At 39.9% G+C, this 23,477-nt stretch overlaps 2 protein-coding genes across 3 annotated transcripts; both read left to right on the top strand.

The window, feature by feature from the left end:
* The first annotated feature begins 54 nt into the window (after nucleotides 1-54).
* Nucleotides 55-5,543, top strand: phpt1 (phosphohistidine phosphatase 1). The gene is given in 4 exon segments (XM_055040490.1): nucleotides 55-330; nucleotides 333-434; nucleotides 4,901-5,028; nucleotides 5,103-5,543. Coding segments are annotated over 4 exon segments (384 nt in total). The 5' UTR covers nucleotides 55-269; the 3' UTR covers nucleotides 5,196-5,543.
* A 1,144-nt stretch (nucleotides 5,544-6,687) lies between these two features.
* mamdc4 (MAM domain containing 4) lies at nucleotides 6,688-23,175 on the top strand. 2 transcript variants are annotated; one of them, XM_055040568.1, is made up of 29 exons: nucleotides 6,688-6,795; nucleotides 8,029-8,121; nucleotides 8,272-8,433; nucleotides 9,219-9,344; nucleotides 11,421-11,654; nucleotides 11,731-11,856; nucleotides 11,937-12,092; nucleotides 12,235-12,338; nucleotides 12,688-12,843; nucleotides 13,216-13,306; nucleotides 14,003-14,119; nucleotides 14,529-14,621; nucleotides 14,714-14,848; nucleotides 14,923-15,068; nucleotides 15,375-15,483; nucleotides 15,555-15,659; nucleotides 16,485-16,619; nucleotides 16,705-16,832; nucleotides 17,389-17,605; nucleotides 17,677-17,814; nucleotides 18,143-18,270; nucleotides 18,344-18,434; nucleotides 18,859-19,008; nucleotides 19,678-19,803; nucleotides 19,882-20,006; nucleotides 20,291-20,390; nucleotides 20,884-21,044; nucleotides 21,141-21,206; nucleotides 22,379-23,175. In XM_055040568.1, exons 1-29 carry the CDS (start codon nucleotides 6,693-6,695, stop codon nucleotides 22,412-22,414), a joined length of 3,657 nt encoding a protein of 1,218 aa, XP_054896543.1. In that variant the 5' UTR covers nucleotides 6,688-6,692; the 3' UTR covers nucleotides 22,415-23,175. The 2 variants fall into 2 exon arrangements, with proteins under 2 accessions (XP_054896543.1, XP_054896542.1); XM_055040567.1 differs by having other exon boundaries at nucleotides 14,711-14,848.
* Nucleotides 23,176-23,477: the final 302 nt, after the last annotated feature.

Raw genomic sequence — 23,477 nt, 5'->3', positions numbered from 1 at the left:
TTAACATGTAGCCTAAATGACGCAGTTTACATAAAGTCTTCAACTTGTTTGCACAAACCGGAAGTGACCGTGTTTTCGGTAGCAGCATCATGGCGGCGCAGGTTTGAGAGCACTTTGTTTTCATTTTTCTTGTAACGTCCAACTACAATCTAAAGGTCCGCAAGGGGGTTTCCTTTGTAAAGTAGCAGGGGCTGGAGTTTGATAATAAAGTCCGATCTTTCGGTCTGCTGTTGCTTGCTTTGGTGCTCGGTTGGCTGAAGAATTGGAAGATGTGCTCCCAGACCAAAGCAGCGGCTGTCATGGCTAACATACCGCGGACAGACATCGACCCTTCGGGGTTTTTAAATACATCGTGATCCGGGTTTATAGCCGAGAGGAAGGAGACGACTCGGAGATAGATATAGTCCGAGGATACGGCTGGGCTGAGTACCACGGTGAGTGCGGAAACAGACATAAAACACTTTGTATGGAGCTAAATTTGGGCCATAAAGTTTGCTAAAAATGTGTTGCTGTTTTTTTTTTTTTTATCTTAGAGTAAATAAATACAAATTTAAAACTGAAAAATAATTTTGAAACAGCTGCGGTTCTTTCTGGGATTCTATAAATTTCTCTGACACATTTTGCCATCAAGACATGCGTAAAAGCAATTATTCATACTAAATAGGCTGTATATGAATTTTCTGATATTTTTAAACTCCGACAATGCCAATTTTATCAAATATTATCGAGATGTTTCTTATGTTATATATATATATATATATATATATATATATATATATATATATATATATATAATTCCCTTATATATATATATATATAAATTCCCTTTTCACCCACTGTGGGTGGTTCTGATCCGCTGAGCTCGGCTCCTCTACCAGAGGCCTGGGAGCTTGAGAGTCCTGCAGTATCTTGGCTACATCTAATACAACGGCTTTCCTCTGTTGTTTATCAGAGGAAATCCGGAATATAGATATATTTTTATAGACATTGTATATATAGTGCCCGTCTCTAGGCAATCGTGACGTTCAGCATCAGTCCGTAGTGTTCAGGGGTCCTGAACGCCACGACAGCATAACTGACCTTAATATTTACTGTTTTGTTTTGGTCATTATTGTTAAACTTAATGTTGATGTGTTTATTATAGGCGTGCCTATGGGACAGTTACGTATCGGTTCAACACGGGACGCATATTTAACGGCCAAATATGGGACGGCTCCCTATTTTACGGGATGGGCGGCGATCCTATTCAGGGTTGCTGAGATACAGTTTTGAGGGAGCAGAAAACCACCAACACAAAAGTTCAATCACATAGAAATCTACTGTTGATCTCTTCATGTTAAATAAATAAAAAGTATTATTTAAGTATTTAGTCGTTATTTCAGCTTGACTCACGCAGAACTGATCTGATCGTTTCCACAGCAACGATCAGAAGCGGGATGTCTCGTTCACCCGAGACATCCCGCATACCGCCACGTCCCAATGAGAACGAGTCTGTGTGGAGCACCAGCTGGAAAAGGTTGTCCCATCAGTTTAAAGATTACTTTGAAGACCCACTCGTCCAGCCAGAGGAGGCAATTGTGAAGAAAGAGGAGAAATTTGGTCATAAGAAGTTGGAACAAAACATGAAACGCGTGGAACGAGACGCCATTCCGCTGCAAAACTTCTTCAATGACCTGGACGTCTTGTTCAACTGGACCTCTGGGTACTTCTCTTCATTTTGGTTCATCACCTACTTGTACACAGCGTGGCGTGGCTGGACGAGAAGATCCATCAGGTTCTGGACGTTCTTCATCAAGCCCAGAACCTGTTCGGACTTACGGCTGACACTCTCGAGAAGGCAAAAAATTTGTTCATGTGGGTGAATCCAAAGACAACGGAGAAGTTTTACGTTTCACTGTGGGTGTCCTTTTTCTTCACATGCTTCTTACCTTATCGGATGATGGGATCCATCTTAGTTTTTTCTGACGGGTTAAAGTTCTTTGTTGTTGACTTCATCTTTAACCGTTACCCCGCCCTAAAGCAGCGTTATGACACCTTTGTAATTCTCTGGGAAAGTTTACCCATCGACTCGGAGCTGCAGGATCACAAAGACCACAAGCGCCACAGCCTGAGCAGTCGGTTCGCTGCAACAAGGGCTCGACTGAGCAGCTTCAGTGCTGCTCATTTCAGAAACTGTGGCAGCCCTTTCCATTTCAGAAAAAAGAAAAAGCCTTTTCATGTGACGTTTAGCATTCCAGAGAATGAACAACCTCTGCCTGATTATAAGACCGGCTGGCACTGCTGGATGGTAAACAGAGACAAAAAAATGATGTCAAAAGAATTCGCCAGTTACGGAGTTCTCTACATCACTGAGAACTATTTGTGCTTTAGGAACTCCATGAATAAGAGCAACACAGCCATAAAATTGACGGACATTGAACACTTCAAGAGACATAAACTTATATCAGCACTGCCCGGTTCAGGTAGGGGGATATCGATAGGAACGCGGACCACCAAAAAGCCTCTGGTGTTTACTGCTATAATACACAGAGAACGTGTGTATCAAGCCATCTCCTCCCACATGAGAAAAGTGTTTGAACAGGCAGGTCTGCAGAGTGCAAGTATAGAGTGACTTGCACTCTGGTACTGCAGCGACTCGGGAGGAGCACTAGAAGGCGACGACTCGGGAGGAGCACTAGAAGGCGACGACTCGGGAGGAGCACTAGAAGGCGACGACTCGGGAGGAGCACTAGGAGGCGACGACTCTGGAGGAGCACTAGGATATCACATATATATATATATATATATATATATATATATATATATATATATATATAGATAGATAGATAGATAGATAGATAGATATATATATATATATAAGCTGACTGGATAGCTCAATACATAAGGCATCAGTATATCACCCGAGAGGGCAGGGTTCGAATCCAGTCTGGGTCCTTAGGCAAGACCCTTCAAGCTACTGCCTACCTCATACCATGAGAGATACTAAGTTGCATAACATGCTGGCTCAGACGTCGCCCGGCCAAACAAGGTCTGCGTCAGGTGTTGGGGAACCAGAGCACCTTGATGACAAATGGGCTACTGGAACAAGACGGAAATGGGCGAGAGATGAAAATGTGGATCTGTTGGAATGCTACTACTCAAGTAACCCTAGTCAGAGGGGTTACATGCAAAGACTGGGGAAGGAATGGTTACTTCGACATCCCCAGTCAACACTAAGCGCTAAACAACTAGTAGCTCAGTGTTCCAACATCCGCAAACGGCAACTGCTATCACAACTTGAGATTGACGAGATACAACACAAATGCTACGGCAAAAGGGAGGAACCCGGATGTCAGGACTGTGGGGACTTAACTACAAGTCCCCACCCAGTGAGGGGATACACGGCCCCAATGAGCGAAACAGAGCTGAACGAGACAGCTGCTGACCTGAGAGAGAGAATCATGACCCGAATGACAACCAGGCCTCCCCGGCGCCAATTACAACGGCTGAGTGAAGTACCATCTGAAAGTCTCATTGAGAATGTGAATGCAGCATTGAGAACGATCCCTACCAACACCATAACAGAAACCAATGAGCTGATCTACAACTCAGCATCAGTGATCCTTGAGATACTTGGCTATAAGAGCAACCATGAGACCCAATACCCACCATGGAAAAGACGGTTAGAGGCTAAAATCAAGGTAACAAGGAGGGAAGTGAGCCAACTGTCAGAGCTCCACAAGGGTGCAATGAAAAGACCAGTACCCAGAAAGTACAGGCAGATGCCCATACCTGAAGCACTTGAAACTGCCAAACAGAGGCTCCAAGCCTTGTCCAGCCGCCTAAAGAGATACACAAGGGAGAATGAATCCAGAAGGATTAACCGGCTCTTCTCCACTCAACCAGCTAAAGTGTACTCTCAATGGCAGGGTAACAATAACAACAGAGCAGACCCACCAAGGCTGGAGACGGAACAATACTGGAAAGGCATATGGGAAAGGGAGGCGTCCCACAACAGCAATGCACAGTGGCTGATCTCTCTACGAGAGGACCACAGCAACCTCCCTGAGCAAGCCCCGGTAACCATCACTGTGACAGATGTCCAAGAAAGAGTCTCAGGTATGAAAAACTGGACAGCACCAGGGCCTGACATGATCCATGCCTACTGGCTAAAGAAACTCACTGCTCTCCATGAGCGAATGGCAGCCCAAATGAACCAGCTGCTACAAAGTGGGACTCACCCTGAATGGTTAACTGAAGGGCGGACAATCCTAATCCAGAAGGATCCATCAAAGGGTCCAGTCCCACCCAAATATATATATATATATATATATATATATATATATATATATATATATATATATATAGCCCTATCTATCTATCTATCTATCTATCTATCTATCTATCTATCTATCTAATAAAAGGTAATAAAATACTCGTTTCCATCTGTATACCAATGTAATTTACAATAAAGTGTACGTTTCTATTATTATTCTTGAAAAATCAGAAGCGTTTTGTACTATAGCTTGGCATTTTGAAATGACAAAAAAAAAAAAAAAATATATATATATAGCCCTGAAAAACAGGACTATATATAGATATATCTATATATATCTATAGCCCTATCTATCTATCTATATGGATAAGAACCACCCATGGTGGGTGAGAAGGGAATTTTATATATACCAAATTTTTTTATTTTTACATGACAATTTAAAGATTGACCAGCTGACAACATATATTCACATGGTATAAAACATCAAATCATGAAATTTCATAGGAAATTTAAATAAATGGAATTCAAAATGACTTGTTCTGTGTTCATCCATACCAAATAATAAACCTGTAAAAGTGATAATTGCTTTTTTTTTTTACTTCAGTTTGCACTTATTTGATAAAATAGTCTGTTTTTCATTTGCAGGTGATATCTACGATAAGGTTTCCGCGGAGCTGGAGGACGGAGGCCTGCTGGACTGCGAATGTGTCGGAGGAGGCAGGATAAAACATAATCCAGACGCCAAGAAGATCCATGTGTACGGATACTCCTTGGTACGGAGAAACAATGTGCTTTTTTAAAAATTACTGTTACAGTACTGGAGGTTAATGTTTGGCTTGTTTTTCAGGGCTATGGAAGAGCAAACCATGCAGAGACCACAGAGAAACTGAAGGAGAAGTACCCAGACTATGAGGTGACCTGGGATAACGAAGGCTACTGAAATAAATAGCATTAAGTATTCTGGACTGTCATTCAACTGATAAATAGACACTTCATCAACTATTCACTGCATCAAGAAGGGACAACTAATGCATAATTGTCATTGTTTGACATCACACAATCTCATTTATTGTTTTTACAACCTCCTTCGGTTGTGCTAATGTTCAAGATACTACCTAAATATTAGCGTAATCAGTTTTTAAGTCCAGATTATGTGGAGGAAAACATTTAAATGTTGATAGTTCTACAGGATGAACATTGTGTTTCCAACTCTTTATTGAAAAAGAGTTGAACTCCTACTGTAGTAAATGTAGTAAATAATTAATAAAATACATCATTTTTTTGTTTACATTTGATGTAATGGTCCTTTGCTATATTTTGTTTCCTGCATTATTTCACAGTTCTAATTATAAAGAAACCTTTCGATTAAATTTACTTTGGATTTTGGTTAAAATTGGTTTTCAACCAAAATTAAAATGTACATTAAATTTAATGTACATTTAATGTGTTTGAATGCACATTAAATGCACAACAAGTCCGCCTGTTGTGCAGCAGTATATCTGCTGCTCAACAGAGTGTGCAGTCCAAAGGTCATACTGAATCTGAGATTTCCAACCAGTAAGAAACTCAAATTCGTGGCAGTTTTTCCTGTATTTCAAATTGGGAAGTCAGACCAAACAACTTTGAAATACACCAGTAAAAGCTTTTGAGGTTCTGAAAAGGCAATTCTCCAATCCACTTCATGAACAACTGCTTCTTGTTTTCAAATAATAAAGCCTATGGAAGCCCATTTCTGCCGAGAAAGGGGGAAAAAAAAGCCCAACACGAAGTCGTACTAACAATTACAAAAGAAAGCATTTCAGTTTTCAAAGATATTATGAGATTATGAAGAGAGAAGTGATAAGCCAAATGAAAATGGCTGTTAATATTTGGAATTGTGGCCAACACGAACTGAATGGTTTCATTCACTTCCTCCTCTGCCATTGCTAAAAGTACAGTCAGACTGCAATTCTAAAACAACAGAAAATCAACATTATCGTTGACAACGTCTCCTCTGTTTCCTGATTGGCCTGGTTTAAATTCCACCAAAGAAATCCAAGTCAATGAGAGAAAATCTAGACAGAGAGAGATGAGAATTCAACTGATTTTCGAGGGAGCGGAAAATGTGCAAATCGACTCCAGAGCTGTAACTCAAAGATCTTGTGAAGATATTGCTGAATCAGGTAAGATATTGTCATTATTTACATTGAAATGTTTTGTACATGTGCTGAATTGCCAAACAGGAAGGAGAAAGTCATTAAAGAACATAAAAAGGCTATTTCCTTTATGATATATTAAACTTAGTTCTTCTTACATTTAGTTCCAGCATGTACAAATATCTCTTGAGCAATATACAGCTGTTCGATGTTCCTCGGGGGTGATTTATGGTTGTCACTTGCATGCTGGGTAATTTTAAAGTCCGCCTTTTATCTCTGGGAAATAAAGGTCGATTCAGCTGATGAAATTTCCACGGACAGTTTTCAGACTGAGATGTGAAGGAAGGGAAAATATGCTGCGTTTTTGGCGCTCGACTGTCCTGTTGCTGTTGTGTTTGCAGTGCGGTAAGAGGAAATTCAAAATTATTCTAAGTTAATGTCTTGGGAGGTTGAAAATTGTTTAACTTTAATTAAAATAATAAAAAAAATCAACACTCAGAGATTATATCAGCTTCAAATAATGAAAATTAAAGAGAGTGACCTATTGGTTGAATACGTCTCTGCAAAAACACATCTTTCCAAGTAGCTTTTGTCTAGTGTCCATGCAAATATATTATTTCACTCCAAATAAGGGAAGCATTACTTAGTAACTTTTCAAAAATATTTTTTGTTAAAAGTCAACAGTCCAATAATACTAACAGTTATTTTGTTTAAAACATTGGGGAAAAAAGTCTAATAAATGGCGTATGCTGCTCTACAATGAACCAAAGAGTATGTATAGTCATATTTAATAAATTGTTACTGCAAACAATATTTTGGGAATACAGATGAATTTCTAACACACTGATGTTTAAGACCTTTATTTCTGTTAATTATGATAATTTTCCACTTACAGTAAATGAAAACATAACTTTTCATATCAGAAGCATCAGATCAACTAAACATTTTATTATAGAAATGTCAAAAGTATATTTACTATTCTCTGGCCTTTGAGTCTGATGCATTCTGGGTCATTCATACTTCATGTAAGATTTATAGTGGAAGCATCAAACAGAAGGAAATAACACTTCTTTGTTTCTTTGTTGTTTTTTTTAAATAGATTTGATTCAGATTAGGATGTTAAGCCAAACTGCAGCATTTAGGGAGATATTAGTTTGGAGAATCATAAACAAATTAAGCTAACAGCTGCACATAGCTGTTGCTAAGCTAACTCGTGAAAAAGCATTTTATTTTGTAACTGATTTGGTTGTTTTATCAGGGACAGAAAATGTCAGCATCTGCTACCATATGTTTTATACAAAAAAACAATTCAAAGGTTTCTAATACTGCGTTTTATGAATTGCCAATCTACTCATAGGTCAGATCTACTAAGTAAATTATACATATATGCTACAAGTTAAAGGTTTGACTCGTTATTATGAGATAACTCTCGAATCAACTACTTAAATTGGCTAAACAAAATGTAGGTTAGCATCATTAGCTTAGCTTGCGTCAAGACGGGAACTTCCACCTATTAGTTTTAAATTGATTATAGTTACCAAAATGTGTCATCAAAAATAAAATCTTGAAAAGTGAATGTGCTTGCACTTAATATGTATTCAGCTACTGACTAAATTTCACTGGATATTTTTTGCGCAGTTTGTGCTTCGGGGTCTTCACGGTGTGAGACTCCTGAAGGAAAATGTGACTTTGTGTGTGATTGTTCCGACTGTAGCGACGAGCAAAACTGTGGTAAGTGTAAGCTACTAGCCGTTAGCCTGCTAACTGCACGACAGGCTAACGGCCTTAGTTAGCAGGCTAACGGGTAATACAGTCCAGCCATAAGTAGTACCGAATGTAAATTGACATATGACGTTTTCTTGAAAACTAAACTCTCCAAAGGATTCTCTGGAAAAACATTTGAGTGTGACTTTGAGGATGAGGGAGTGTGTGGATGGAAGATTGAATCTGTTGGTGAGGGAAACAAATGGCAGAGAGTTCAGAGCGGGGACGGGCTGCCGGAGAGCGGACCGACCTCGGACTTCACCACCGGCACAGCTACAGGTGTAAAATTACATTTTCTTACACTTTTACACAACACAGAAACAATAGTTGAAGTATAATAGGCTTCCTGAAGACGTCTGGAGAATTTTTGCCAAGAAACTGATTGAAAACACTTTATTAAGTTTGTCTCAAAATATTCATTATGTTATGTTCGTTGTCTTCAGATCTTAAAACAATCTTTTCTCAATATGTTTATCCCTGATTATTTGTTACTGATGCACTTTTGTGTGCAGTGCCTTGCAAAAGTATGGACACCCCATAAATCTTTCTTACATTACAATTAAAATGAGTAAAAAAGGAAAAAAAAAGTATCATGAAAATTATGCATGGAAAATAATTATGCAAAATAATTTTATTTTAAAAAATTCAGTCATTTAAATCTTTTCATACACACGAAGAAAATAATGTTTAAATTTTTCTAACTGAACAACAAATATTTTAAACATTTGTCTTCACCTTAATTTTTTATTCATTAATCTGAATGGTGTGGCATGTATTTTTTATGGAGCACCCTTCTATTCAAAACTTTACTCATCAGCGTTTCAAAACATGATGAAAAATACAATAAAGTTTCTGGTTGTAATATGACAAAATGTTCAAGCGGTACAATACTTTTGAAAGGCACTGTAAATAAAATATGTTGCTGTTAAATATCATGAACATATCAGGTGATAATAAAGCCATGCATATTAGCTGGTAGTGTTACGCATCATTGGAACAGATCCTTCAATAAACTTTGATCTTTATAGCTTAAATGAAAACATTTATTGTCTCCTGCCATCCAGGCTGGTTCATGTCAGTGAGTGCAGTGGGGGCAGAGTCTCTTCAGAGTTCAGTTTTAATCTCTCCGGAGATAAAGGGCTCTTCGCCGACGTGCCGCCTGCGACTCAGATACTTCCTGTGGGACTCAGGTAACCGTAGACGTCTCGGCATTGAAACACCCTAAACATTCACTGGTACAAGAAAAAAACATGTGAACGTGTGAAAAGCTTGAAAATCAGTTATTTTATAAATTGCAGGAATGTTTAGTTACAATGTAGAATTTGGAGAAATGTGAGCCTTAAATTTAGAGGAAAAATATTAATGTTTCCATAGACTGGAGCCACAATTCATATCAACATCCATCCATCCATCCATCCATCATCCATCCATCCATCCATCCATCCATCCATCCATCCATCCATCCATCCATCCATCCATCCATCCATCCATCCATCCATCCATCCATCCATCCATCCATCCATCCATCCATCCATCCATCCATCCATCCATCATCCATCCATCCATCCATCCATCCATCCATCCATCCATCCATCCATCCATCCATCCATCCATCCATCCATCCATCCATCCATCCATCCATCCATCCATCCCATCCATCCATCCATCCATCCATCCATCCATCCATCCATCCATCCATCCATCCATCCATCCATCCATCCATCCATCCATCCATCCATCCATCCATCCATCCATCCATCCATCCATCCATCCATCCATCCATCCATCCATCCATCCATCCATCCATCCATCCATCCATCCATCCATCCATCCATCCATCCATCCATCCATCCCATCCATCCATCCATCCATCCATCCATCCATCCATCCATCCATCCATCCATCCATCCATCCATCCATCCATCCATCCATCCATCCTCCCATCCATCCATCCATCCATCCATCCATCCATCCATCCATCCATCCATCCATCCATCCATCCATCCATCCATCCATCCATCCATCCATCCATCCATCCATCCATCCATCCATCCATCCATCCATCCATCCATCCATCCATCCATCCATCCATCCATCCATCCATCCATCCATCCATCCATCCATCCATCCATCCATCCATCCATCCATCCATCCATCCATCCATCCATCCCATCCATCCATCCATCCATCCATCCATCCATCCATCCATCCATCCATCCATCCATCCATCCATCCATCATCCATCCATCCATCCATCCATCCATCCATCCATCCATCCATCCATCCATCCATCCCATCCATCCATCCATCCATCCATCCATCCATCCATCCATCATCCATCCATCCATCCATCCATCCATCCATCCATCCATCCATCCATCCATCCATCCATCCATCCATCCATCCATCCATCCATCCATCCATCCATCCATCCATCCATCCATCCATCCATCCATCCATCCATCCATCCATCCATCCATCCATCCATCCATCCATCCATCCATCCATCCATCCATCCATCCATCCATCCATCCATCCATCCATCCATCCATCCATCCATCCATCCATCCATCCATCCATCCATCCATCCATCCATCCATCCATCCATCCATCCATCCATCCATCCATCCATCCATCCATCCATCCATCCATCCATCCATCCATCCATCCATCCATCCATCCATCCATCCATCCATCCATCCATCATCCATCCATCCATCCATCCATCCATCCATCATCATCCATCCATCCATCCATCCATCCATCCATCCATCCATCCATCCATCCATCCATCCATCCATCCATCCATCCATCCATCCATCCATCATCCATCCATCCATCCATCCATCCATCCATCCATCCCATCCATCCATCCATCCATCCATCCATCCATCCATCCATCCATCCATCCATCCATCCATCCATCCATCCATCCATCCATCCATCCATCCATCCATCCATCGAGTTTTTGAGTTCTAATCTTTTAGATCTATAGTAGTACATGTTGAAGTTCTTCATATTTAAGTTTGGTGTAGCAATGCAGATGTTCTCTTTGCTCTCATAGGAGCTTAATGGAACAAGTTCTGACATCAGAAAAGCCTCTAAAGCATAGTGGAGACATGTGATGCTGTGGGCTTGTTTCACTTCTAAAGCTCTATACAAACGTTAAAAGTTAGCTCTGTGAAAGGGATGATGATACATGTTTTTATCATGGTTGTTGTTACTAACATTGACATTCGTTGTGTTGACGTATGTTTTAACCACAGGACACACGGGTTTAGGTCCAACTCCTCTGTGGGCTTCAATCCTCCACCAGGACTCTCAGGAGGCCATCGTGTGGCGCCCCGAGGCCTCCAGCGCCCGCAGCTGGAGGGAAGCCACCGTCTTCCTGGGCCGCATTTCTTCCCCTTTCCGGATCCATCTCCACTCAGCGCGCTCTGCGGGACAAAACGGAGACGTAGCCATAGACCAGCTGGAGTTCCTGGATTGCGCTCTGCCCTGTGAGTTAACTAATCAGAACAGAAAACTGTCATATGAACAGATCATGGATTTGTTTCTATGTGTTTAAACCAACAGCGCCCCCTGCTGGGAACAGCTGCCCAGCAGGAACGGTGGCGTGTGGCGGTGGAGGCTGCGTGGAGCAGCGGCAGGTCTGTGACGGTTCGGACGACTGCGGTGATGGCAGCGACGAGGCGCGCTGCGGTAAGAGATGCCAACATGTCATCAGAAAACTGCAGAACAGCCGAAACACTGAGAGAGATTTGTTTTATGTTGTCCTCCAGATGATTACTACCACTGTGACTTTGAGGAGGGTCTGTGTGACTGGGACCTGAGATCGATTTCCAAACTCAAATGGATCAGAACAAATCAGGAGAACATCTCCAGAACCGATCCTTGGAAAGGTCCAGGCAGAGATCACTCCAACAATACAGCATCAGGTGCTTCTACATTTCTATAAACTGTTAAAGCTAACCTGGTCAGTTTAAATCTTTAACCAGTTCTGAACTGGTCCAGAATAATTACAGGCTACAGAACCTTTTGGTGCCGTACTAAAACCTTTGATTGTTGTTTTTACGGCAGGGTACTTCCTGTATGTCACCGTCCCTGATGGTGGTCTCACCATGGACTGGGCGGCTTTTCAGAGCCCACGTCTTCAACCAACCAACAGCTCACATCCATGTAAGGTCGGTTTGAAAAGCTACAGACAGGCTGGATCACAGTTTTAGTGATTATTACCAATATTTTAATTAACATTTAATTGCAAAATACAAAGGAGTTTCTGCCAGTTCCTCCAGATGTTCTAGGTCTGGTGGTGAAGTAATGGATGAACAGATGGATGGATGGATGGATTAATGGATGGATGGACTAATGGATGGATGGATGGATTAATGGATGGTTTACAGTGTTTTAAGGAATAAATTCTAGATACTTCCATATTTTATCTGTATATTCCAAAAATAAAATATGGATAATCTGAGCCTCTTTCTGGGCTCAGTTTGTTTACATATTTTTGGTTCCGTTGGTTTTCCGTAGATGGTCATGTACACTCACCAGTTCGGGCCGCGGTCCGGCGGGCTGACGGTGCTGGTGGCGGACCGACTCATCTACCCGGTCTGGGAAAGGGGCGGAGCTTTAGGAGACCTCTGGGTGAAGGCGGAGGTGGAGATAGTGTCCAACTACACCTTCCAGGTAAGACATGAAGCACCACCTACCATAAATAATGATACAGCAGATATATCACTAATATAAACAGAAATAATGTTAAGTAACAATGAAAGACATGCAGATGATACAAAATGGCTGCCGCTGACTTTTACCATCAGTGTAAGGACTAATGGTGAAAATGGCCGTCTGGGCCAACCCTGCCATAACCCATGCAATCACTTTTTAATGTTATTTTTATTTGAATGTCGTCGTTTTGTAAAAATCATTTTCACTTTGACATTAAAAAGTTTGTTAAAAAACACATTTTAAAAGAGTGAAGCAAAAAAAGGGGTGAAAACATTTGATTAAATGTTGAAAATATAACTTGTTATTTTTCATTCTGTTAAATCTCTACAGATTCTCATCATGGCGGCCATCAGAGACTTGGCGTATGGAGGAATCGCAATCGACAGCATCGTTTTGTCCCCTGAATGCCGCTGGTCATCTGGTATGATTTTCTCTAATATATGCAAAAATGTAAGCAATAAAAGTAAATTCAACAAATAAGTCAATAAAAATATCCTTAAATTTTCTATTGTGTGTTTTTTATTATAAGCTTTTACTCATTTTTTTATGCCTTTACTGGTTTAGCTTTAGCTTCTGCAAATTTTTCAATGTGTTTCACAGTTTAGCGTTGCCTCCTGCTATTAGCATTAGCTTAGCTAAGATTTTTATTGAGCGAATTAGTGATTTGTGAGCCGAACATTTTGGGTAGCTGTGCCCATTACTGGCAATATACTTTTTATTACAGCCATTTTAGAAATTGCTGCCAGAAAAAGAAGACACGATCAATAGAATATGTATGATGATTTCCGTGGCTTTAAATATTGGCTATGATTTGACACCAAACATTACTCTAATTGGCAATTTGATTGCAAAGTGTTGGTCATTTTGAAAACTCAAAAAAAGATCAGAAAACATTATTTTTCTGCATTCAGTTATGAATGATTTGAGAGAAGAAGTCTTCATCTGGGATAAATGGAAAATTTATTGCAAAATACAATTTTCTTGAAGACCAGGGCGGCCATCTTGAATTTTTCACTGACTAATGTTTTTGTGAAGAAGCAAATCCTTTTAAAACATCTGTGCTGAGTTAGTTTTTTGTGAAAATGTTTTCTAAAATATTTACTTATCTGCTGAATAGATAATACCACCTTGGAAAAAATTCCCAAGCCTCCAAAGCATCCTTGCATTGATGATCCAGAGAAGATGTGTGATTTTCAGGCCGACTGCGATGCTGCAGAGGACGAAGCCAAATGCGGTGAGTTTGTTTATTCTAAATCGAGGGATCTGGACGATGGTGTATTAGGGCCATTATGCTATGAATGGAATGAAAGGAGATTAAAAAATACTCAGAAATTTTGAGAGAAATTTGAGAAATTTTCTAGAAAAAAAACGTTGAAATTTTTGAGTTTGAACAAAATCTGTAATTTTGATATCAGTCTCAGAAACAAACTAGAAAAACATGAAAATGTCAAAAATCCAAAACTTTGCCTATTGAAACTCAGAAATTTCCAAGTTTTTTCCAGAAGATTTTTGAGTTTTTTGGCAGAAATTTTCTCCTTTTTTCCACCCAGAGTGGTTCTAGTTTGCTGTCACAGATCTGATAAAATAAGTCTTTGTTTAGCCACGTAGACAAAGTTTCACCTGTTCTTGGATTGTTGCTGCAGGAGATTTCTCCTATCTTGAAGGCAGCTCAGGCTGGACTGACACCAGTATTGGGAGTCAAGGTTGGCTGCTGGATAAAAATTCAACAACTGAAGGTAGAAACTGGTCCATCTCAGTTAGCTGATGGATTCTTGTCTCTAACAATGTGTGTTATTAATGTATACTTTATTTTCTTGATTCAAAGCAGAGTTCTTGTATGTAGCTGAGGCTGCAGGCCAGCAGCTAACCGAAGCCCAGATTCGGACTCCCCTGCTGGGCCCCACCGGTCCGGCTTGTAACCTGAGCTTCGACTTTGCGCTCACTGGGAGTTTGGATCACATCGGTAATTTCCCTTCCCACGTGTGAAATTCGCAGCGTTTTTCTCTTCCTAGCAGTGAAAGTCTGTCTGTGTTACAGGTGAGCTTTCAGTCAGAGTGATCGACAGCTTGCTGGGAGTGAGGCCTAAGCTGTGGGAGTTCAGTGGGAAAACAGGAGCGGGGGACGAGGAGGAGACCTGGCAACACGTTGACCTTCCTATAGGAGTCAGGAAGCATCGCTTCCAGGTCAGGTTTCAGACCAATTAGATACTTTAATTCTTTCATTTGGGTTTCAGCTTCTTCTAAAAAAACCTCAAAAACAACCAGCTGTTTTTTTGGCAGTTGTCGAAACATGGTTTAATTTAGCACGTTAGCTTTAGCTCTTTAGCATTAGCTTCTATGTTGATGTAGCGCCTTAGTGCTAGTAGAAGTAACATTACAGAAACCTAGTATTTTGACAGGGATCTATACACTTAATAAATATAATGTAGATGTATGGTAACTCCTTGTCCCCCAGTATCAAAACAGCTGATCCTCCATTTTTTTAACCAGCTGGCATTTGAAGCTCGCGCGATGAAAGTTCAGCCTTTTGCTTGGATCAAAGTGAGGAATGTTCGCTTCATCAGCTGCCACGCCGACTACACTCCGTCTTTACCGACAGGTAACATTCAGAATGATTTACAAATAAAAAATAACGAATGTTTGAAGTAATTGAACGTCTCTGGGCGACAGGGGCTTCATGCAACTTTGAGGACGGACTGTGCGCTTGGTATCAGGACAACAGTGACAACTTTGACTGGTCTGTGGTTACTGGGATGGATCACAGCATCGGAGTAGGTGAGATCATAGATTATAAAGGAACAAATATTGTTTTTTTTGTTTTTTTACCAGACTTGATTTTACCTTCCTAATCCATGTAAAAAAAACATCAACATGTGAAGAAATTGAATAGTTTCATACAAAAATATTTCTTCAGTTAAAATGTTTCACCACTTCTATTAATGGTAACAGAAAAACCTTTATTTATAGTGAATGAATCTTTCATTGGAGGACGAACAAACAAATAAAATAAGAAAATCATTATTTTCTAAGTTGTTTAAACTCTTAAAAAACTAAATATTAAATACTGAATTTAGTTTCTTGCTTAGGCTCATATTAAGAAAAGATTTTTAAAAAGTTACACATGTACGAGAATAAAGTAATTATTACAAGAATAAATTTGTAAGAGAATAAAATCATACTAAAATGAAAACAGTCATGATATTTGAAAAATAAAGTCTTAATACTGCTAGTAGTCGTAATACAATGATGTATTTTGATTTTATTTTTTGTAATATTATGATTTAATTTCATTTATTTGTAATTTGCTGAACAGCTAACCATAGAAAACATAATTTTTATTTTTTTAATTGGAAAAAATCTTTTGTTTTTCATTTTTAAATAAAAATGTACACTTTTAAATAAACAAAAAAAAGCGGTAAAAATAAAGATTTTGTGTTAAAAATAATTGGACAATAGAAATTTGCTTTATAAATAATGTACGAGTTTCACTTTTTGATTGAATTATTATAATACATCAATAATCTGTCAGTCATATTGTCGTTTAATGAGTGAGATCTGTGCTCCTGTGATGGGAATCCTGATCTTGTCGCTGTTGATCAGGCACCAGCCTCGTTGTGGACATGTGGAGTCCGTCGCTACGTGGGGCATTTGGGCGCCTGCTTTCATTCCCACAGCGGCCCACTCCCACAGAGCGCTGCCTGACCTTCTACTACAAACTCTACGGGCCGAACGCAGGTGAGCTCACAGCTCCAAGACCTTCTGATCACCGGATGTGAGCGTCACCCCAGGGATAAATGCTGCACTTCCTGCTCCCATCCAGGTGCTCTGAACGTGAAGCTGACCGACGGGCTCGGATATGAGATTTTACTGTGGACCCGCGCCGGCGCCCACGGCAACGAGTGGCACGAAGCGCACTGCCCAGTACCGCAGCAGCGCACAAGCTTCCAGGTGTCGAAACATTCAATCAAATGCAAACAAACTTCTTTTTGTTCTGCTGGAAAGTCTAAAATGACCAGCTGTAACCTGAGGAAAGTATTATCATGCAAAATTCACATTTTGTACTTTCATTTAGTCTCTGCTGCTTCTAAAAACAGCACAAAAACTTAAGTCAGTGTTTTTTGGTGTTTGACACATCCAGCATCCTCTGCCCTGTTACCTAGCAACGCCAGAGCAGCTCAGCCCATCACCTACCAACCAAAACATGTTTTGTATCACATGTAGACTCATCCTAACCTTCTCCAGGAAACGCAATGAATCATTTTCAGATGAAACTAAAAGCCTCCCAGTGTTACCTTCTCAAAGTAAACCAGCGACTGATTAGTGCTGGGCAATATGGGCCGAGAAAAACTGTTACCTCACTAACGAGTCAATAATTCCTTAATGTTGATGAAGAAGTACTGGATGCACTGGCAGATGAGAAAATGTCTTATTATAAGTTAACTATCTGCTCCATCTGCATAGATACAACAGAGTAAAGCTTTAAAAATCTGTCATCCCCCAACAGTTGATTTTCGAAGCGGTTCGGTCCGGTTTCGACGGCCAGGTTGCCATCGATGATGTAGCGTTTGTGGACGGCCCATGTAGCATACCCAGAAGATGCTCCTTTGAAGGCCAGAAGTGTGGCTACACCAGTTACGGCGCCATAAACTGGCTCCATAGAAACGGACACACCACTACGATGAACGGACCCAAAACAGACCACACTTTGGGGACCGAGCTAGGTCAGCAAAACCCGATCAGAACCGAAAACAGGAAAACAGAAGATTTACCCCATCCTGCTGCGTATGTCCAGGTTACTACATGATGGTCAACACAGACGCAGACATTCTACCACCGGGGAGCGCCGCTGTCCTCGTCTCCCCCGTCCAACAAGGAACCACCAGACCCGAATGTGTCAGTTTCTGGTACCACATGACTGGAGGGAACCCAGGTGAGTCTTATACCCATAACACTGCAACGCTGCAAGACCAAAATCTTCATGTTGTTATAAAATTTGGTGAATGTTCTTCTGGAGTCACACTGTTCACACAGAAGTCTCATTACGGTTGCATTTAATTAGTAGAGTGAAAAAATTAATTTCCACCTGCTGTGTGAACATAGCCTATAAAAGCTGCGTTCTGTCAAAACACTTCACTATTTCCCTTTTTTTCCTGCATTTTATTTTATATTTGTACTTTATTAATTTGCCTGTAGAACTAAAATTGACGTCTGAATGTTTTTCTGCTGCTACAAATCCCTTGGTGGTGCGTTCCTTCCAGCCTTCTTTACGGTGTACGTCAAACCCCAGAAGGGACAGAGAGTCCCCATCTTCTCCGAGAACCTGAACGAGGGAGACGACTGGCGTCACGTCAACGGCAACATCTCTGTTGGACTGGCGTCGTGGCAGGTACGGAGCCACTTTACAGAGTATTTCTTCCCCAGTCGGGTTGGTGTCTCACTTAGTTTTGCTCCCTTCGCAGTTGGAGTTTGAGGTTGTCGGATCAGGAAGTCGAGGTTCCCACGTTGCTGTTGATGACATCACAGTCTCGGCTCATCCGTGTGAAGATCAAGGTTTGTTTTGATCCGAGTGACGATGACACCGATCACCTTCTTCAAATCTAACGGCATTGGTGCCAAACATTTGTGCTTCGTTTGTGCAGTAAAAATGTTCATTTGTGCCGCTGTCATTTTAAAGATGCTAATAAAGAAGTTATCATCAGAGGTCAACTGCAGCACAAACGAAAATCTTTACTGCACAAACATTTGACACCAATTTAGTTACATTTGGCTCAAGTCATATCAAGAGTATGGAGAAAAAAAACAAGCAGAATTTTTTCCCTGAGTCTGGATTAAAATGATAAGATAAAAAACACATTGTGGGAAAAAGAGCATCTTATGTGAGACATGGAACCATCAGCTGCATCAGTTCTGTCAGATTTCCTTAAAGGAAAAGCTTGAACTTCATGCATTTTGAGGCTCAGACTTTCTACCTCAGGGTCCAAGTGCAGTCTGGAGAATGGGATGTGCAGCTGGATCAACATTCAGGACAGAAAACGGGACAAGCTGGACTGGGAGCTGACCAGTCCGGAGAAGGAAAAGCATTATCCTGTCCCACCTGAAGACCACACACTGAGATCAGAGAAAGGTCAGAGAGGAAGACAACACTGGAGCTGCTTTGATGGGTTTTAAAGAGGTTCTGTTCTGGTTCTAGTCCAAAACCCGGGTTTGAACTGGTGCCTGAATGCTTGAATTTTACTTGGGTGTTTTTCAAGGTTCAAAAAGAGCCTGATTTCTATTAGAAGTCCTTGAAAAGTGCTTGATGTTGAAACTGTTTTATTATAATGTTGGCTAAATTTGGAAAGTGTTATCTACAGATATTTACACAAAGAATAAAGAGACACATACACATTTTCTCTCTGTATGAAGCAAAATCAAACAAAAATATTTCTTGTTTTAGGCTAGAAATAGGCTAGAAATACCAAATTACTTATATTTGCTGGATTACATAAAACTCAGTGAGAACATGTTTGGAGATTCTTTTAAAACTTTCCATGACCAGTCAGGTTGACTTTGAGAGACATCTCAAAACATAAAACCTAGTTATATTTTAGTTTAGTAGAATACTATCAGCAAAGTACTAAATGATCATATAATAGTGAATTGAAAATGGAGATACGAACAAAACCAATGAACTAAAAAACAGCTAAATGTTGTGCTGGAAATCCTTGAAAATTCTTTTAAAAAAAACATTTGACTGTTGGAAAGTGTATAAATGCTGCAAATGGAGCGTCTTTCTTCTTCATTTTGCCTCCAGGTCACTTCCTGTTCTTCCCAAGCAGCAACAGGACAGCAGCCAATCAAAACGCCTGGCTGGTGAGCCCTCAACTGCCACCGGTTAAGCCCACCTGTCTGAGGTTCTGGGCCTACAAGCCCCAGTCATGTAAGAACGATCGTTTTAATAAAATGCAGGTCAGAGTCTGGATCGTCAGATGCGTCATGTTTGGTTGAATGTTCCCAGCGGACTGCCAGCTGAAAGTATTGATTCTGTCTGGAGGAATCATCAACCAGCAGCTGATCCTGAACGATCTCAGCGGACATTGGAGACAATTTGAGCACAACATCACGTTTCATGAGGGATACCAGGTCAGACTTCCCAGAAAACTAGAAATTAGTCACGCTGGCTGACGATGACGAAGCTACTTAAGATTAGCGGTTTAGTTGTCGACACAAGGCGCTAAATCTTAAAAACACGCCTGGTCTATGAAAGTAAAAAGGAGTAGCAGTACTTTGCTACTAAAATAAATGTCTTTTTGCCCTCCAGTGTTGTGCACATGTGCAAACTTTTTGTACGTAATAATAACATTCAACATGTCTAAGTCACTGGTATTAAAGAATGTCAACGCTGACGTTGTTGTTCTTGTTAACAGATTGTGTTTGAAGGCATCAAAGGAACATCAGGTTTTGTAGCTCTGGATGACATCGAGTTCACCGTCGGGTTGGACTGCGCCACCAGAGTCACAAAACCAAGTAAGACTGGAAACTAGGGGAGGGAATTTAACGTCACTTCAAAAACTTCCTGATTAGTCCACGTTTGGTTTTATTGCTGTACAACGGCTGCTGGCGATGACAAGTGTTTTGTTGTTGACTTACCATCCAGAAAACACTTGCTGCATTCTCGTTGGTTGTGCAGGAGGCGCCACTTCTGCTTTTCAAAGATGTATGGTTCTAATGTAGCAGATCTGTTTCTATCCATTTTTAGGTGAGAGTGTAAACGGTGAGTTTTGGGGCGTGGCCAGCTGCTTATTTGGATTTAAAGTGACAAGACACCCTAAAACAGCTCAAATAGGAAGAACTGGTCCGACTGAAATCTTATTATCTGACAATTATTTTGTGCAAAAATTGTAATGAACAGGTTTTGTACAGCCCACAGACATATCCTAACCTGTTAAGAGATACCAACATATTTGTTGTAGTTTTTGGCAGCCTTTCTAGGAACAAATGATTTCCGTCTCTCTTTCAGCCTCGAAGCCGGACAACGCCGGAGGAATCGCTGCCTCTGTGATCGTGGCGTTGCTGCTGATCGGCACCCTGGTCGCTCTGCTCGTCTTCTACCTGCGAACCAAACCAGATGCCAACGCTCCATCGCTCGCTGTCGGGATTAGTAACGAAGGATATGTAACAGTGAGTCAAAAGATCCCAATAAAATCCAATCATTTGACCTTTTTTCACCTTTTTCTCTCCTGAAACCTGTTTGACGTTTATTAAATTCCCTCTCAGGAGGATCATGTGACTGATCCTCCAAGACAAAACCATCCGATGGCTGCAGGATTCAACAACGTCTCTGTGAGTTTTATTCAACTCAATCTCTATTGTTGAAAACAAATGATGACAAAAGCTTCACCACTAGGGGGCAGCAACTATTAATTTAAAACTCTGGCTTGACCACAGGTGTTTGCAACAGATGGAACCATTTTATTAATCAGTCCAAAATTATTACGAACAGATTGAAATCTTTTTTTTAATAGAAAATTAATAGAAATATTTGTCTTTAATAACCACATTTTCAGCATTCTATTTAATTTGATAGTGAATAGGAGCATCTATTCAGACTTTTTTTTTGAAAACCCAAAATTGCTTTGAATTAAGATATTAAACAGACTAAATACACCAAATATTTTCTTATAGTTGAGTTTTTTTTCTCCCAAAATTATTTTAATAACTCAAACATGCAAGATCTTGTTTAATTTTTTTCATTTTAATTTATTTTTTGCTTCAAGTTTATTGTTGAGCAGGGAAATATAAGGTTGTACTTTTTTTTTTGTAATTTTAAATTATGGTAAAATTATAGGTGGTCTAATAATCTTTTTAAATTCTAATTACTAAAACTGTTTTTTTCTCATATGGACCTTGTTGTGTCTTTAACAAAGCGTTGATTGATTGATTGATTGATTGATTGATTGATTGATTGAGTCTAATGCAGGAATTGTTCCTTCTGTATAAACTACAGAAATTTCTGCATAGACTAGAGAAATTCCTAATATTTTTCTAGAAATTTTCTGAGATTTCTGAGTTTTCCTCACATATTTTTGCCTTTCCAAGCTTGGAAATTTCCATTATTTTCCCAGAAGACTCCTGAGATTAATCTTAAAATTTCAGATTTGTTTGGCAGAAATGAACTCCTCATGTTTTGTTTTCTCTCTACGAACGGCCCTCATGGATGATTGAACATTTATTAAAGCATCTAGTTTGGTCTCAGATATGATTTTCTAGATGTGAAAGTGAGAAGTTCACATCCACTCTTCATTGGCAGGAGGATATATTTGTTGTTTGAACTTTAAAACTGTCAGCTAAAATTAGATAGTATCTGTTTGTTGTCGGCTCTGGTCCCTAACTACGACAATCTGCTGTTTCTGAACAGTTATGTGTGTAAAATTAGTGATTCGTGAAAAAAATAATTGAATAATTTAAGATTTTTGCAGATTACTGCAGTTTAATTGATTATCTTTGTCCTGCAGATTTCTGCCGAGGTCATAAAGAGGGAGGAGGAGTGACACGGGGAGCCTTGCCTCCGCCTAGTGGTGGTTTTGGGAAATGCAGGTGATATTACAGCAGGAGAACTGCTTGTGTCACCCTCAATTGTCACACCTACATGTAAACAAACACACATTTACACAGTCAGCACAAGGCCAGAGAGCTGATTAATGCAGGTCTGAGGGGATGGGGACCTTCAGCATGGGGAAGTCGGAGCTCATCGTGGCTCTCAGAACCGCGAAGCTGCATGAAACAGAATAATAAATCATTGCTGCGTTAGCGGGCACCGACGTGGGAACCTGGCAGTTATGAGCAGATTCTGAGTTTTAGATGAGATTTTGATCCTTTATTTTCCTAGATTTAGTTTGTTGGACCTGTTTCCTTTTGATAAATGACCACAGCTCTGCAACAACACAAAATCTGACCAAGTACATTTCTACTGCAAATATCATAGTACACTTGAAATAAGACTAAATTAACTTACAAATAACTTTTCAGTAAAATATGGGAGCTTGTGTCACATAACTTGTGTTTCATCAATCACAAAAAACATTGAAAAAAAAATTAAACATTTAAGTGAAGCTGGTTGAAAATAATCCAAAGTCAAAGAGCTGTTAGGAGATAATGTCAGTTTTCAGATAGTTTTTTATAATTGTCTTCCCAAATTCTTCAGCTTCATTAGTTTTTGTGTTCAAATGAAGAATGGAGAAGAAATAAAAAACCTTTATGTTGACATGTCGACTGTTCCAAACTGATCAAAAATAAAGCAAATTTTAAAGCACTTGTCTTTTGATTGTTTTGTTCCATTTCCTTTACACCATTTTTTTAAATTAAAATCATGTCTCTCCAAATGACTTACCACTGAATTATGTGTTTTATAAAATCTGATGAGTGTAAACTCATTTGTTTCCCATATATTGTGGTGTTTCACATTTTTATCCCAGAAAAGTATAAAAACAAGATTTTATGCATCTAAAGCTGTTTTCAGCTCAAAATTTGAAAAATCTTCAATTCGACATCAAATATCAACTTCAGCATCACTAGCTAGTTGCCATGTACTGATAAATACTCCTAAAAGCAACA

This window comes from Poeciliopsis prolifica, unplaced genomic scaffold (assembly GCF_027474105.1).
Source record: "Poeciliopsis prolifica strain line A6 unplaced genomic scaffold, Auburn_PproV2 SCAFFOLD015, whole genome shotgun sequence".
Lineage (NCBI taxonomy): Eukaryota > Metazoa > Chordata > Actinopteri > Cyprinodontiformes > Poeciliidae > Poeciliopsis > Poeciliopsis prolifica.
The sequence above is the reverse complement of the archived record's forward strand: the minus strand, read 5'-3'. Positions and strand labels throughout refer to the sequence as shown.